The sequence below is a fragment of the Chelonia mydas genome, chromosome 4 (assembly GCF_015237465.2).
Source record: "Chelonia mydas isolate rCheMyd1 chromosome 4, rCheMyd1.pri.v2, whole genome shotgun sequence".
NCBI lineage: Eukaryota > Metazoa > Chordata > Testudines > Cheloniidae > Chelonia > Chelonia mydas.
This window is the reverse complement of record NC_057852.1, coordinates 23,050,654-23,068,422: the sequence shown is the minus strand read 5'-3', so window position 1 is coordinate 23,068,422 and position 17,769 is coordinate 23,050,654. Positions and strand designations below refer to the sequence as shown.

Genomic DNA, 17,769 nt, shown 5'->3' with positions numbered 1-17,769 from the left:
TCAGATTCAGAGCATCTAGGAACACACAAAGACCAAGGATAGTGACCACACATACATTCAAAAGTACAAAAGATCTAGGCCATGTCCACACAAGCAAAAACACACCCCTGAGTGACAGAAGTTTTGCCAGGATAAGCGCTCGTGCGCACAGCATTATGTCGGTGGGAGATGCTCGCCCACTAACATAGCTACTGCCGCTCACTGAGCTGGTATTGAGTTGGTATGTCGACGGTAGACTCTCTCCCATTGGCAGGATGCAGCTACACGAGCACGCTTACAGCAACAGAGCTGTATCCGTACTGCTGTGCCACTGTACGCTTCTAAATATAGACACGGCTCTCATCTGTTTTACAAGTTTTATTAAAGTTACAATTAAGGTTATGATTACCCATGCATACAAAAATCCTCTAAAGACCTATGCACAAGTTACAAATATAGTTATACTGACATCCTTAACAATATTCTTAGGGTCTGATGGATGCCTTGCCAATTAATCATCGGTAGAGGGATGATTCCTGCTAGTTTTCCCCTAAATAATTAATTTTATCTAATTTGAGAGCCCTCCTTTATCTTATGATTCTGACTACTCCAACATTCTGTGCATGTGCATGGAGGTGTCCATCCTCTTTTTCCTCATTTGTATTATGCTCCCCAAGAATATTGAGGCACTCCATTTTCCACAGGTTGTTTGTGGTTCCTTTTATTCTCATTAGCAGTTACACAGATCGTCACATTTTTCTAACACATGCCCAAACCGCAGGGTGCACTATCGGGTATCTTTTAATAAAAAATTAATCTTGCCTTTAATTTTTCACAATACCACTCATTGGCACATCTTTTCTCATAATTTTGTGGCATAGGCTCATTCTTTCATCACTTATGTCAAAGATTTCTTAAATCTATGGCCTAGTATTGCTAAACTGACAATTTACAGGCCTCAGCTTGTAGGCTTTGCGATTCAGACCGAGTTACTTAGATACCTAATTCACACTTACGTCTAAATACTAATCAGTCTCATACTTCTATAATCCTACAACTTAAATCTATTTCACATACAATGATTATATATGACATGACATGTTAGTTAATCGTAACATCACACAATAAATGAATGATAAAATTAAGTAATTGGCTCCAAAGTGCTTCGAAAATTTCAAGATAATTTACTGAAATCTTAATCAAAGATGTGCTCAGCAGTTCTGGAGAGGTGTTTCACTCCTTCCCCCCGGTATAGTTTGGTAGATGTATTAGTACAAATATACTAATAAAAAGTGATAGTATTTGCTTTCGATTCATGTGGATATATTCAAATATGTTTCAGCAATCACAGTGCAAGAGGTGCACATTTTGAAGTATGCAAACCTCTACAATATCAGAGGTCAGAGCTTGTTACGGAGACCTCTGTGTGCATGAGACCAGAGAAATTTATACGATTGCCAGGGGTGCTTTTGAAAATATTGCCAGTGTGTTTCGAAGGGTAAAAAAAACAGACTTGCTAATATCAATTAGGTGAAAGAAAAAGTCAACCAGGAAGCATCATTCACTCCTTGAGCACATACAGAAATTGCCTTAGACCAAATCCACAAGAGATTACAAAGGTGAAACTGTGGATCAAATTTGTATGGGAGAAGGTAGATCAAAGAACAAACAAAGGTTTGCCTCTCAGTGGAGAGAAAATACAAATTACTGTAGTATTTCAGCCTGAATACTCTAGATCCCAGTCCAAAACTTTGAGTGCTAAAACCTTCTTCAAATACTTTGTATTCAGAGAGGTACAGAAGGATATGATGCAGAATCATGTTCCTAAAATACTACGACACACTATATAAAAATATGTTCCAATATTTGACTGAATGTAATAATAGCAAAAGTAATGCCTATGATATAGCTAATCATTTAATTATAGATAGATTCACAACAAATAACTTATCTCAAAAGTGGAATACATATTACAGTTGGATACAGGCCTGAGCCACGGAGCTCAGATCTTGATCTGGATTCTCTGTAGGTTAGAAGGAATGGGGATGGACAGACTTCAGATCTGGTGTCGTGAGTCAGATCTGTTACTCCTTGCGATAAAATAGAAAGAGTGCAGATATTTCTAAGTTTGATCCCGACTTACCACATTTGAGTCTAGGTTGAGGACCTGATTTCTAACTTCTTAACCTTTCAAAGTTTGCTAGTGTTCAGAATAAGGTTTTGTGGAAATAGAATTTCTGATAATAAATATCCAAAATTAAGTTTCCTTACCGTCTGCTGAACTGAAGATAAGGACTTTAATGCAGCCCAAAGATCTATCCTTGAGTAATGATGGTTGATATTATAGAATCCTAAATTATCTTTAAAATTACCTGGTGCATTTTAAAATGTATAGCCTCCAATTTTAACTGCAGTGCTTAGTCACTGCACAAAGCATTTTCTTCTTTTCATGAAAAATGTGTCTTTTCCATTCTCCAAGGACTCAATTGTTAAGGAACAACCATCCTGCCTGGTATTGCAAGATAAATGCTCCTACCCATGCTGTGGTTATGTTTCTCATCCAAAGCAGTGGTGCAAGATATCAAACTACAGTGTGTTTAATTTAATAGGATTTACTTGGAAGCCCACTACTACACTCCTGAAGTTGCCATCATACCTTACATCAAAGCAGTAAAACAGTCACTGAAAAATACTGAAATATAGAAGTAGAGCAAAGCTTTTAGGAATGAATGGTCTTTATACTATCAATTACTGAACAGAAAGATTACGCAAGTATTAAGAATTATTTATATAGAAATAAAGAACGATAATAAAACTCTTTAAAAATCTATTTCCTGGGATATGAATATCCATTGCCTACCTCACACTGAAGAACCACCTGATTACCACAACCACAGGAAGGTGTTTACTGTTAAGCAAAAGAAATCTACCCAGCCTCAGGCCAATTTCTGCCCTCAGCTATATAATCAGAAATCTTGGTGAAGTGGAAAGGAATTGCTCATGCGTATCTAAGGGCACAATTTGGTTTTGCTGCTTAAATTGCAATGGAAATGAATATTTTAACAATTCACTCACCGTTTGGCCACCTCAGGCATTTTTGGCTCTTCTTTTTTCTTTGCTTCCCCGGGTGGTTCTATAGGCGTAAGTACTACGGCAGCACAGGAGACTATGGACTGATATGAATCTTCCCGGCAAACTGTGAAGATAAAATATTTTGAGTATTACAAAGCACACTCAATGTCAATTTAAAATTATATATATATATATATATATATTTGTCAAGACTTTCACAAGATGATGAAAAAAAAAACAAATAATTTATCAAACTCTGATTGCCATAACATTTTCACAATAACTGTAGGCCAGGTTTTGTCATCTTAATGCATTCAAATAGCATTTTCTTCTTGCCAAAAGCCCTAAATATTTCAGTATGATTACTTGTGTGCAAGGTGCAACTTCAGAGTGGCAGAATCTGACCCTGGATTTTTTTAATATTTGTCATGTCAAAAGTGATGGAAGAAGCAAGACTTAGATAAAACGGCACACTCATACAAACCTCCCCTTTTCAAAACTTCACACCAAACAAGAAAACGACTCTTTTTTGCGGGTAGAGATTTGAGAAAGTTTGGTTAGTTATTTGCATGTAACCTCAATGGATTTTAATTTTATTCATTATCTATATTATGGTAGTGCCTACCAGAGCCTGATGGTGACAGGAAACTTTCAAACGTATCGTAAAACAGGATAGACCCAGGCCTGCCCTGAAGACCTAACAGTCTAAGCAGACAAACAAATGGTGACGGGGAAAAAGGAGGTCAAGTGACTCGCCAAGGATGATACAGCAAGGCAATTACAAAGCCCAGAATAGACCAGGTTTTTGGTCTGATCTACTGGACCACGCTGTTTGTCAATTGTTTCTTAATAGGGATTGCTCAAATATTCCAATGCAGGATGAGGCCACCCAGACTGTATTTAAAATGGGAAGCATGCCAATTTACCTGATCTGAGGATCTTGCCAATGACCGCCAACAAAAGAAGTCTGTACAATAAATGGCCTCTTACTAAGATACTAAACTATAATTGTTTCAAAAATGATCAGATCTAATACGTGAGAGTCACTGGTAATTTAGTACTAAAGCGGTCATCACACACTGCAACGCACTGAGGAAGATATAGATTTCCTTTACAGCCAAGGTCTACATTTATGAGCTGAAAAAAAGGTGGAAGTAAAATCTGGTGTATTGTACAAAGTGCAGCAGCTTCTTATAGAATAGTTACATAATTGTGAAATATATCATGCATGAGCAAGAAAGCACAGAACGAGGTGGCCCATTTTTTAAGCAATGAGTTACTTTCAGTGTTGTCTATAAAAAGAAAATATTAATGGATCAAGGATGACTGACAACAATCACTAAAAGCCCCTGCCGGGCCAGTTTGTTTACCTGCCGCATCCGCAGATTCGACCAATCGCGGCTCCCAGTGGCTGCGGTTCGCTGCTCCAGGCCAATGGGAGCTGCTGGAAGCGGCGCGCGCCGAGGGACTTACTGGCTGCCGCTTCCAGCAGCTCCCATTGGCCTGGAGCAGCGAACCGCGGCCACTGGGAGCCGCAATCGGCAGAACCTGCGGATGCGGCAGGTAAACAAACTGGCCCGACCCGCCAGGGGCTTTCCCTGTACAAGCAGCAGAACAAGTTTGGGAACCACTGGTTTAAAGGAAAGGGTTATGGCAGGCTTAGAACCTAGAACTAATTGATATATAGGGGCTTGATCCAGCACCCATTAAGTCTTTCCATTGAATGCAGCAGGTTTTGGATCAGGCCCTCCAGTACATCCTCATGGGCTACCTAATTTATCTTCATTGCTGAGCTTCTCAGGAGTAATGGAGCAAAACTCTTGTGACCAACTTGCATGGAAACAGGCCACTGAGAAGATATTTATGATTCTATTGGTGAGATATGCCAATATTTTATTGTCTGTGAGAAGTTCTCTGACATTTTGCTACCTGTTTATCAAGGATTCTCTCTTTGTTCTGACATTCTCATCATCTAGGTGCTACCACAGATTATTTTCTATATTGTTATTCAACATCAACTGTCCACTCTTGCTTTACAATATCCTCATGCAAAAGCCAAGACTGTTGTGAAATTCAGCATGTATTTAATCGAGTAACACATAATAGTCAATATTAAAAAGAATAATAAGGCATTGTGATTGTGTTCCCAATAGAATAAATTCTTCATTTTAATGAACACATTTGCAATTAAACATGGGCTGGCCTCCACCTGAGCATCACCAAGTGGCCAAAGGTCATTCTACGGCATTCCGACTCTGTTTTCCCCCTCTTCAGAGCCCTTTAAGAACTGATTGTCCACACGTAGCTCAAACAAGCTCTCTCTTGGAGTCTACTTTATTGAATCCTCTGGTCCTCTAGGCTTTAAGGCCAGTTCATTGTCTGTCTGCCGATTAACAAAGCAAAGCTCAAGCAGTCTTTGCCCCAGCTGGCCGTCACAAGTCTCTTCCCTGCTCAGACAGGGTCTCCCCGAGGCCTCCCTGCCTGAAGAGCCTTCTCCCACTCTCTCCTGCTTCTTCAGCTTTTTCTCTGCTGATTCAGGACCTGCAGAAGCCTTCTTGCTCCCTGCAGTATCTACAGCCATAGCTGCAATCTCCTTGTCTTCCCCACTTTACTGCAACTTCCTGCATTGTTTTTTACATGCGGATCACTTGATGCAACACAGGTGTGGCTCATCCTTTAACCAGGGCTGGCTTATCCCCAGGGTCTCCAGCCCATGAGCATCCATCCCTTTGTGACGTCATGAGTGAAACGTCTTGTTCTCTCATTCTCTGCCTTTTATAATCTTTGCTAGCTGTAGTGGCTAGATTGAACCTCAAAATCCAGTCCAACTAAGGGACAGTAGATAATGAATAACTGTGCTGGCCCAGGAGCAGGACAGGGACTGAACTGTGATTCTGAGAATAACAATTCAGATGCCTTATTCCATGATCGAAGTATGCTGCATCAGCCCCTTTTCGGCCACAGATGACTATTGCCTCCACCAAGGCTCAGCTCTGCCAGGTGCTACATGATGGGATGGGACAGGAGCGCATGGCGCGGAGTCTTGGCTCCACCCTTTCACCTGTGCAGGAAGAGGAATAGCAGCTCTCTCCCATGCAGATGATCTGGAGATGTGGGTAAATCACACAGAGGAATAAGGGGGATATTTACTGGTGCAGGCATGCAGAGGGCTCCTGACTTTCCTGAGTGATTAAGATGAACAGTACAGATGGCCCAAGCATGGGAAGAAATCTATGAGATGTTGACAGGAAGAGAAGCTGTACATTAATGCATATGTGGAATTCAGGTAACTATTTTTGAATACACTTGACATCTTCCAGGATTTTTTATCCATATATAATAAAATATTTGTATCCCTTCTTGAGTCTGTCTAAACCACTGGAAACATAAACAGAACTAGTTTCTAAAATGTCACTTCCATCTCTTCCGTCCTTAAAAGTGATGTCTATAACCTAATCACTGTCCTATATATTGACCAGCAAAAGAAAGCTGACTCCAAAGACAAGTTGGACAAGTATATGCTTCTCTATGTACTTTATTTTATATCTGGGAAATAAATGTCGCTATATACACATAAACAAAGAGGCAAATATTGTGTGTGCGCATGTGTGCATCGCCAAATGCCCTCTCCAATACACATGCAAAAATAGGACAGTACGGGACCATGCAACTATCCTTTATTTTTATTTTATAACAGTAGACTGGGTGCCCCTTCAAACAGCTATAGATTCATACTGCCATCTTGCAACTTTCAGAGTGAACACCCAGAGCTATCAGATCCCTATCTAAAGAACCTGCAGGGGATATTCTGCCTGATCATTTTGATCAATTAGTGTATTCTTATTCAAATAATCTTTTCCAGAAGAACTTCATATGCGTGGACCAACTCCTGAAATCTGACTACTTTTGTTTAGCAGGCAAGTGGTTTACTGTGGTAGAATAACTCCTTTACACATACGGTTAAAGGTGAAGGTGAAGCCTTCTTAATCCTCCAGAGGTTTATTTGCTTGATCAGAATTTATTCTGAGTTTGGGACATTTGATCAACTGTTTCTTCTCCTTCCAGCTTCTCACAGAGATGCAGTGTTGGCATTGCTTCTCAAAGCAACTACATCACTACCTTGCTATCTTGAATCTCTGCACACGCAGCAGTACATCATTATGGTACAAGGTAATTAACTAAAATGTCATGAAAAGGTGGCAGCAAGGCAAGAAGCAATATTCATATCCTCTCCTCTTATTATCTGTTCATAAATTTCATTACAGAAATAAGAATATGCCTGACTGCAGGCCAGGGGGTGTCAGGTTTGAAGAAATTTTGGTGGTGCCCAGAAGGCCCAGAGCCCCCACCTGCCTAATGATCTGCGAGGGAGTTTGGGTCGGGGGAGGAGGTCTGAGGTGCAGGACCTGGGCTAGGGCAGGGGATTGGGGTGTAGGACGGTTGAGATGTTGGGCTCTGGGATGGAGTTTGGGTGCTGGGTGCAGTCTCTGGGCTGGGGCAGGGGGTGGGAGTGAAGGAGGGGGTGAGGGGTGCAGGCTCTGGGAGGGAGTTTGGGGGCAGGAGAGGGTGTGTGAGAAGGGGGCGCAGGCTCTAGGCTGGGGGTGCAGGCTCTGGGAGGGAGTTTGGGGACCGGAGGGGGGGTGCGGGAAAGGGGTGGGGTGCAGGCTCTGCGAGGGGGTGGGAGGGTGCTGCACTTATGGGGAGGGGACTGCCATCACATGTGGCTTCCTTCCTCCCCTGCTGCCCCTCACCATAGCCTCACTGTTGGTGGGGGATGGGCTGCCCCTTGCCCAGTGTTGGGAAGGAGTGATGGCAGGGCAGGGCAGGGGTGGCAAGCGGATCACAGGGTCAAACACTCACCGAAGCCCCAGCAGCTGGTCAGATGAGTGAGGTCCAGTCCAGTTATCTCCTGCTGGAAGGAAGCCCCCCTCAGTGTCTCCTCCTGGTGGGTGCAGGGGGAGGGGAGGACTGCCAAGCATATGTGTTCCTCCTTCCTCTCCCCTCCTGAGGTTCAGCAGCAGCAGCCAACTGCCTCAGCCTGCCACCGGCTCTGCTCTTGTGCTGTAGCCTTAGGCAGCAGCAGCAGCTGGTGCCGGGCAGGCAAGGGAGAGCTGTGCCACTTTCATTCAGGCAGGGACGCTCTGGGACTTGGAGGGAGGGATGCTCCTGGACCCGGGTGAGGCATGCGGGGGGGGGGGGGGGGGGGGGGGGCGGCAGGTACGGGGGCCGCTCCAGGCAGGGCCAGGGGAGAGACCCAGCTCCAAACATTGGTGGAGCATGACCCCCAGCCCTGAATATTCCTGGAGCCTGGGCGCCATGGGCCCATACAACTCGCCGCCCCTGCTGCAGGCTATCAGCTTTCATATAAGACTAATGGCAAAAGATTATGTACTTTTTAAGGAGGACATTTTGCTTTCACATTTTCCACTTGTTTTCCTCTAACGAAGGTTTTTTTTTTCCTTATATGTACTGCTGGCATGCACTTTATTAATAAATAATCATCGGTGTCATAATTTTATATAGTATCTTTTATCCTGAAGGATCCCAAAACACTTACAAACCTCCAGGAATTTGTATACATATAGGGATTTAGCTGCCAGCTAACTATAGCCCCTTCTGGGATGAAACAAAATCTCTGCAGCACACTGGGATGTTACACAAGTTAAGCCATTTCCAACTGAAACTGCAGGGAAAATTTAGGTAAACAAAATACAATTACCTGAGTTGAAATTTAGCCAGAACACCAAAGCATAAATGGCCCTCTCAGGCTATTATTAAATTATTTGTTTAAGCGATTGCTTTATTTCGTTCTATTGTCATACTGAGTTTTGTTTCTGCATGTATTACTGCATTTGATGGTGTAAATTTAGGATATGCTATTTTTTAAGCTGGGAAACAGTTCTATCAAATTATTTATGTGTATGTGCTTTAATGTTTATTCCCCTCTGTGTGTTATGGTTCACTAGCCCTTACTAATGATACTTTTTTCCTGGTTATGTTAATATTGTTCTTGTTGGATTTGGTATAGAGAAAATTTGCAAAATACTTACTTATTTTCAGTTCAAATACTGATTCCCATTTGTACCACACCACACTGCGTAACAAGATGGGGCTTCCTTCCATCCATGAATAAGAAACGTACCCATCGTCAAAAGTAGATGATTAGATTTAATATATTTCACTTCACTTATTATCAACAAAGAAGCAAGGCAGTAATAAATTCAGAAACTTACACGGTTGAAAAACAACACTGAAATGTAGCGTCTGAATTTCCAAGCTCATGTATGGTTTTGCCTAACTACAAGTATACCTCATGCAAACAGTACAAATATTGGGCCTGATTCTGATTTTCTTACTCACATTGAGTAGCAGCTAGCTCCACAAATTGAGAAGTAAGGTTCTACTCAACATATATTGGTATCAGATTCTATCCCATTGGGAGAAATATACTGCCAAATGTGGTGATTTCTTTCAATACCACATGTTTTGTGTTAAGATACTAATCAATAACTTGCTTCACAAGAGCTGGCCCTGGCCCTCTAAACAGAAATGTTTAGTATGAAATCAGAGATCCAGTTTTGCTCAATTTATAAGATAGAAAAGATAATTGCTCTTTTAATTGCCTGCTAAATGCCAGGAAAGTGGTAACAAAATATGTGAAGGCCATGCAAACTTTGTGGTTGTGTTGGCACTAGATGTCTCATTAGCACATGTGCTTTTGCAAACCTCCAGGATTTGTGTGTCCTTGAAACCCATTCATTACAACAACCGAGCACGAAATCAGAGTTAAAGTATATAAGCAACTAATTTTATACTCTACATAACAATTCCTTTTGCTGTCAGTAACAGTAATATTTACTACCACAGAAATGCATTAGAAATTGAAAAACTTCCGGCAAAATATCTTGTAAGTCACATACAAATGAGACAATACTTTCTAAAAATGTTGTCTCCTTTTTTTCCATAGTACAAGGACAGCTCTTGTAAACAAACTCATAATGACTGCAAAATTAAGAAAATAATGAGAAGAGCCTGGATACTATTTACGGTCATTTAGGGTATGTCTACACTGCAATTAGACTCCTGCGACTGGCCCATACCAGCTGACTTGGGCTAAAGGGGTCAGGTGAAGGGGCTGCTTAACTATGATGTAGATGTTGCAACTCGGACTGCAGCCCGAACTCTGGGACCCTCATACCTCGCAGGGTCTTAGAGCCTGTGCTCCAGCCCAAGCTCAAATGTCTACACTAGCAATTATGCAGCCCCGTAGCCCGATTCCCATAAGTCCAGGTCAGCTGGCATGGGCCAGCCACAGGATTTTAATTGCAGTATACACATATCCCCTGAGAAATATTTATGTACTTATATGAATATATGGCCACAGATTACTGAAACAGGAAAATACAGTCATTTCATGTACTGTACATCTCTTCTAACATTCTTCAACTTGTGCTGTAATGAAGTAATGAAGTTTTGTTGTAACACCTGAAATTTCCTTTCAAATTGTGGGCCACGTCATCACTATAATTTTACATCAGTATAACTACATGAAAAATCCACACACCCCACTCCAAGGGTCATTGTGATAGCAACCTAGCCCCTGATGTAGACAGTACTATGTTGACAGGAAGACTTCTGTTGACATAGCTACCACCTTTCACAGAGGTAGATTAACTATGCCACTTCACTGAAGCATTTTATGTGTAGACCTTGCCCTTGATGCTTAACAAGTAGCTCAGATATTTACTACTAGTTATGCTTGGCTCAGGTCAATCCTTGTTGGTTTACGTATACCCAGAAGATAATGTATTACCAGAGGAATATATTGTCTTTTCTTTTCAAGAACAATGAGAATTACTAATGTCTCAAGTTTCTCTTAATTCAGGTGATTAACTTTATTAATACAGAAGTTTTAATTCCCCTATTTAATAATGAAAAGGCCAGGAGTCATTAACATCTGACAGCTGTTCAATAACCTGTGTGAAAGGAGTTAGTGGCCTCAGTCCAGCTCTCAGTAGAAAGGTATCCAACAAAACAAAAACCACCACAAAGGGTACTAATCAGCATCATAGCTGGGATAATTGAATCATCATTAACTGGTCATAGAGAGTGAAATACACTCTCACTGCCAGAGATGGGTCCTCCAAGGAAACACTAAACCATATCTGTGGGACAGTACCAGGCAAGCTTATGCTGCCAAATATGATCTAACTAGTCTGAGGATAAAAAAAGGGCTACCGTTCACAAATGCTAGATTCATTATAAACAGTTTTTAATATTAGAAAAGAGGCAGAATGAGGTTAGCATTGCTCAACAAAAAAATATGCTCTCTTGATACAAAAAACCAGGAGGTCTTCTGATGAAACTAATAGCAAGTACTAAATATTTAGAAGACATAAAGGAAAATTTTCAAACAATGTGTAGCTGAACTAGGAGATGTTGTGCAGGGGATCAGAGCCAAGTAGAGGTGCGGGATTTAAAAGAGCTGGATAATTAAAAGCATTGCACATGATGCATGCTAAGCTATGAATAATCAAGTATCATAGTTTGGGACACATACTGATTGCCGAGAGGTCAGGAAAGAATCCTTCAACTGCGGTATCCACACAACAAGCTAGGTGTACTATATTGATTGATAACTTTCCCCTGAAACATCATGCATGGGCCACTGCTGAAGACAGGCCACGGAAGTATAGGGAACAGTGTTTGAATCCAGCCTGGAAAATCCTATGTGCCTGTTTATTACAGAATGCAGCAAAGAGTGTTTGTGATTACACTGGCTAGCACAATGGGACCCCAACAATCCCAGACTGTGACCCCTCGGGGGCCACCACAATACAAGTATTGATAATACAGCCTCTTCCCTAATTTTTTTCTCCTAGTCATGATAAGACTCAGGAAATGGCCTTAATATTTGAGCCAATTAAATATATATATATATATATAATTAAAGATAGGTAAGAGCTGAAACACCCCAGGCTGCTAACCACTGATTATTCAACGCAGGAACTCAAACTGATGTTCAGAGCTTAACAAATACCACTGAAAATGAGAGATTTTTGCTACTCACTAAAGTGATCAGTCCATTTATATATGTATACTTTCTGTGATGTTCACCACTTTCCTTCCACATAAAGCTTTGCCCCCATCTCTTTGCATTTTATTAAATTCCCCTCTTTTATAGTCTCTGTGGGGGCAATATATGCTTGCCTGGCCAAAATTCTCTATACAGTTACCAGTAAAAGAAACCTACAAACCTAATAAATGCTGAATAGCATGAGAACAAGATGCAGACACATCATGCTAGGGTTACCATATGTCCGGGTTTCCCAGATATTTTCTCTTTTTTTGATCCTCCACCCTCTCTCCAGGTGAATTTTTCAAATAAGAGGAAATATCTGGGATTTTTGCAAAGCAGACATTGCAGCTCAGAAAGGACCTGGCTCCATGTCCCAACTGGTCCCTTTCCAGCAGCCACAGCTGCCGGATCCTGCCGACTCAGGCCCAAGCTCCCAGCCCTGAGAAGGGGGCAAGGCAGGGAAGAGCTGACGGACAGCTGGCTCTGCATCCTGGGCGTGCCACCATGACAGGGAGTGACACTGTCCCCCACCTTGAGAGTGAGGCCATGGGTACCCCTCAGCACCCCCAGGTACCCCTTGAAATATACACACATCCCCCCAACACCCATCAAAAAACCCCTCCAGCACCCCTTAACTGTCTGCCCCCACCATTCCCCCTCACCCTCCCAGTAGTGTCCTCTTTTTGGGAACCTGAAAAATGGTAACCCTACATCACACTACCCTTCACATTTACTTTGATTACACCTACCCTGTGGAAGGTTGGTCTGAAATGTGGGGAACGCAGTTTCAAAGCCATTTTGGTTCCCTTCTTAATGCACTTCTTTTTATGAAGTGAGGAATGGAAGCATGAAGGAATTTTAATGGGCTAAACTTTCTGTTATTCCAAAATAATTTGGAAGTGTTACCCTTCCTCTCTGACGAAGGGGATTCTTTATTTTAAAAATGTTTAACGATCAAGTACAGAACACATGGACACTAATCTCCACGTGTACGGCGAAGGAAAGATTTGTTGCACACGTGCAGGTACTCCATTTAGCTGTCTGATGAAAAGTAAATGCAAGGAAATATATTGCTGCAGATCAGTAGCAGCACCTGGCAGGGCTCCTGCCCTTTTTTCAAGATGACAGGATAAAGATTCATCCTGGTCCTCCCCACTTGTATGGTCACTTAGGGTTACAGGAGAAAGAAACTTTCCTGAGGCGTATGGGAAAGGGGTTAAATTGGTATAGAGACAAAGAGATGTGTCTCTAACATTTGATTGATGTTATTTTACAATTGAGAAACAGACTGCAATCATATAATTAAAAACTCTGTTGTCATGCAGATGCTTGAGAAAGAAGAGTTGAGGTTGCGTGCACCAAGAGAGAAGTTATAAATAGCAAAATAATATGAATGATAGCCCTTAAATTTATACCACGTTAGTGTGTGCTTGAAGAAAGACCAATAGGGACTCTGCCACTTTGTTATTAGTATAGTTAGAAGGAATTGTATGAATAATTGCTACGGTTTCTACCACCAATAGAATACAGGATACACTGGCAGAATGACACAGGATCATTGTTCCTAAAATACAGATCGGGAGCTACTGCATTTTTTTTTTCACTTGAATTATTCAATTATTGAGGAGTAGAAATGAAAAGCGTTGCGGGGAAGCATTTAAAAGAAGCAACCCTGGCCACCCGACCAGGAGCTGTTGGTATTAGAGTAATTTCATAAAAGATGAGCTTGTGATCCCAAGCGTCTCTTAATTCTGGCAACCCTGATAAGAACTGTGGTTAATTTATCCAAGAAGCACTTTGTTGATTAACATTTCTTTAATTAAAAGAAAAGCTATGTTAATTCAATCTGTCTCTTGTTAGTTCTTTTCACCAAAGAAAACCTCAATTCTATAACTAAAATGTTAAATAACAGTCTTAAATAACATGGTGAACCTCAAAAGTTTTGGATTTTCATTTGTATAGACCAGGGGTGGCCAAACATACTGACCCTCTGAGTTGCATATGACAATCTTCAGGAGTTCGAGAGCCAGGGCACAACGACCAGGGCTCGGAGCTTCAGCACCGCAGGAGGTACCTGCTGGGGCTTGGGTCGTCAGCCTTGTTCTTGCTGAATCCCAGAGTACCAGCAGGTGCACTTCGTGGGGCTGAAGCCTCAAGACCCCCAACCCTACTGGGCAGAAGCCCCTACCCCGCCATCCCACTGCAAAGCCAGGGTCCCAAGCTCCCCTCCGCCCCAGCCTGGTAGCTGGAGAATGGGGTGGAGGGGTCCACAAGCCACACTTTAACTGTAAAAGAGCTGCATACGGCTCGCGAGCCACGGTTTGGCGACACCTGGTATAGATGCTCAGAATGTCGGTCCTTCTCTAGATCTCTTGCACAATGGGGCTGGAAGTCCTTGTCAGAACAAACTCTCTCCCAAATTCTCTAATTCTGGTTTCAGATTGAGACACGAAGAAAAAAAAACAAACAAACCCAAGACCTTTACAGCAATATTTTGACACCTGACCTTGCAGTCTTCCCCAAAGTGCGGGGAGAGGGGGACTGGGGGGGAGTTGGGGGGAGGCGTTAGAAAAAAAAATTAGAAATCTCAGAAAATCTCCAGTTCTGATCTGCATTTTGAAGGACAATGTCTGTGTGTTCTTATTCTAGTGAACTTGTTAATATTATTTTAAAATTCTCTGAGTTTCTTGCACACACTGCATTGTGGTATACAAGAGAGAGGTTTGAGTGCCACTTCAGGGAGCGTGAGGTCCGGAAAGGGCACCACAACATCAAGGTATGCCTTTTCAATGTGCTCAGCATTTTTTAGGTTCCAGATCACTTTGATTTAAAAGTCAATTTTACAAAGCTTGCACTCCCCTTTATAATTCCGTTTTGATTTTTCAAATCTCGATCCTATTTTGTGACTACAAACAACTGATCCTCTTCATCCATTCCTTAGATTCCTGAGTGGCCAGATCTGGGTTTTTTTCATAAATGCTGAGATGCCACCTACCCTAAGCACTTTGGCAAAATCCCAGTACAATTTCAATTCAACTGTCTCTTTCTCAGCCCTGGACACACAACAAAATCTCTCTGTTGTACTCTGTATCATTAAGCATTAAAGCCCTGGGAGCTGATGCTTAAAACTGTGTGAAAGGTCACCACACTTGGGGATGAATACACATTTCACCAGCCTACTTATGTAAGTAAAGAATATGCTGTACATTCCCTGCTGCTGGAGACTAGATTTGATTTAGGCCTTGGGAAAAAAAGGAAATAAATATATATCCATATCATTACTAGTTCTATGCTTACTCAAGCCCCTCTTATCCCTCAGATCACTGCTACATTTCAGAAAATCAGCCAAATGAATGCCTAGGAGAATGGAACTATATGCCCATAGTGCCCAAAGGGTTAGTTGTAATAGTTCTGCAATAAAACCGCAGGGCCAAGTCTTAAACACAGCGTAGTCACAATCAGAAAAATTGTAATAGCTACAATTAGAGGTCCATTACTGGCAAATGAATTACATCCTATCAGCTTCATGTGTTTTCCACCTTTTTCGTAGTAGTCATAAAGGCTGCACTTGTATCTCCTTTGTGTTATCTAGATTGGAGCCCAAGCGAGAAGATTATGCAACTCCACATTAATCAGAAAAGATGGCATTTTTATGACATGCTAGCAGTTCTGTAAAATCTCTGCCACCCTTGGAATTCATGGATGTCCAACAGCCTATCCAATAACACAGTGGCTTGTGGCAATTCATTTGCTGAAAAGCATAACTGAATCTAGGTTCCTAAAGTCTGCACCATATGTACATGAAGTGAAATTAAAGTGAATATAAAATTAAGTTGACAAGGTGGTAGTAAAACAAGTTTTTCCTCTTAGTATAACATTACTTTTAACAAAGTTTTAAACATACTTCACTTCTTCCCGCTCACCCCCAACCAGAACGTTTAACAACATGTCGTTACAACACTTTGTAAGAGAAGAAAACATAGTTGGAACGTATTAGCATAATAAGATACAGAGTGTCATTTAAAGAAAAAAGCACTGGTTCTTCAACTTTGTGTTGCTTAATACACCAGAAGTGCCGACAGAACACATTTCAACAACATGTTGGGCCAGATTGTACTTCAGTAATGGGCAGCAGTATAAAACTCCACGATCATAGCTCACTGAAGTCAGTGGAGCTATGACAAGTTTCACCATCTGAGAATCTATTTTATTTTATGATGCTACTCTTTCAATATGGTAACCGTATCAGGAAATGTTATAAATTTAGAAGGCCAAATAAATGGGAATCTCATACTGGTATTTGAAGAAATGGTGTTTGAAAATTAAGTACAAATTATGTTTTCCAGCTGTAACTCTTTAATGACGCCGACAATGTACTTTAAGTATACCTATTCATATTTGAGACTGCTCCTCAGACTTGGACTTTCTTATCTATAGTATTTGTTCTGCGGTACTATAACAATTTTAAGAAGTTCAAACAGTTTACATATGAATTGACAAATTCCCATTCAGTGTAGAAAATAAAACTGTGTTCTGCATATGTGTAAGGAGTCAAAGTCTGGCCGCACATGCATGCTGTATTCCCACTGACTTAAGTGCAAGTTGCTGCAAAACACTTGAAGACAGAATTTGGCCCAAAGACACTGAGGTGGAACATTTTTTGTGTCAACCCTCTAGTCCTGCCCCTGAATTCATGAAGATGTAAAATGATGACCCAGTTTACTTCATCTAGGGTTGCCACCTTCCTAATTGTTGGTAACCAGACCCCTGAGGCCCCGCCCCCTGCCCCCTCTCTTCCCCCAGGCCCAGCTCCCTCTCTTCCCCCAAAGGCCCAGCCTCCGTCTCTCGCTCCTCTGCCTCCCTCCCCCCATCGCTCACTGGATCATCTCAAGGAGCCTGCCTGTAGGTAGGAGGCAGCCCTGACTGAGAAGGGGATGGAGCAGATTAATGACCTGGTGGCCTGCTCCTGCCTCGCAGTAACCTCATTTTTGGTTCAGGTGCCATTTAGGGTTGCCAGGTCCACAAAAACTAGGCACCTGGCAACCCTCAATGGCACCCGGACATAGAAGCCAAAAACCAGACTGTCCTCGTAAAAACTGGACGGGTGGCAACCCTAATTTAATCTATGGTAATTCTATGGCCCCATTCCATTAATGTAATGTCTGGGTGCCTCACAACACCCCTGTAAGACACAGAAGTTCTTTTATCCCCATTTGTACAGAGCAGGAACTGAGGAACAGTGAGATGCTGCTATTATTTGTATTACCATAGCACCTAGGAACTTCAAGGTATGTCTACACTTACAGCAGCGTGCAGAGTACAGACACTGCACACCCAGCCAGCATGGGTATAGGTAATAGTGTAGACGGTGAGGCACAGCTTAGGCAACTAAAGTAGAGTGCCCTACATGCCTGAATCCTAACATACACATGGCTCTCTGCATGCCCAAGCAGGGCCTCCCACATCTACACTGCTAATTTTAGCAGCCTCGCGTCTTGCTCCCTCCCCGCTGTGAGGGGCTTTCATTGCTGCATGTGGCTACACATCACAATGACAAGTGTGAATGTAGCCTGCTTTCATTGTGGCACGGTGCTACACGCGTATTGCCTGAACTCTACAAACCATCATAAGTGTAGACA

General features: G+C 42.0%; 1 protein-coding gene across 15 annotated transcripts in view; it reads right to left on the bottom strand.

Moving 5' to 3' along the window:
- CCSER1 (coiled-coil serine rich protein 1) overlaps window positions 1–17,769 on the bottom strand; it is a 1,152,782-nt gene that overhangs the window by 799,477 nt on the left and 335,536 nt on the right. For all 15 annotated transcript variants that reach the window (XR_006290310.1, XM_043545151.1, XM_043545153.1 and 12 more), the window contains one exon: window positions 3,055–3,175. Coding sequence is in view for 14 of the 15 variants with exons in the window: in XM_043545151.1 (XP_043401086.1) it covers window positions 3,055–3,175 (121 nt within the window). In the remaining variant the exon portion in view is untranslated. The remainder of the gene's footprint in view (window positions 1–3,054; window positions 3,176–17,769) is intronic.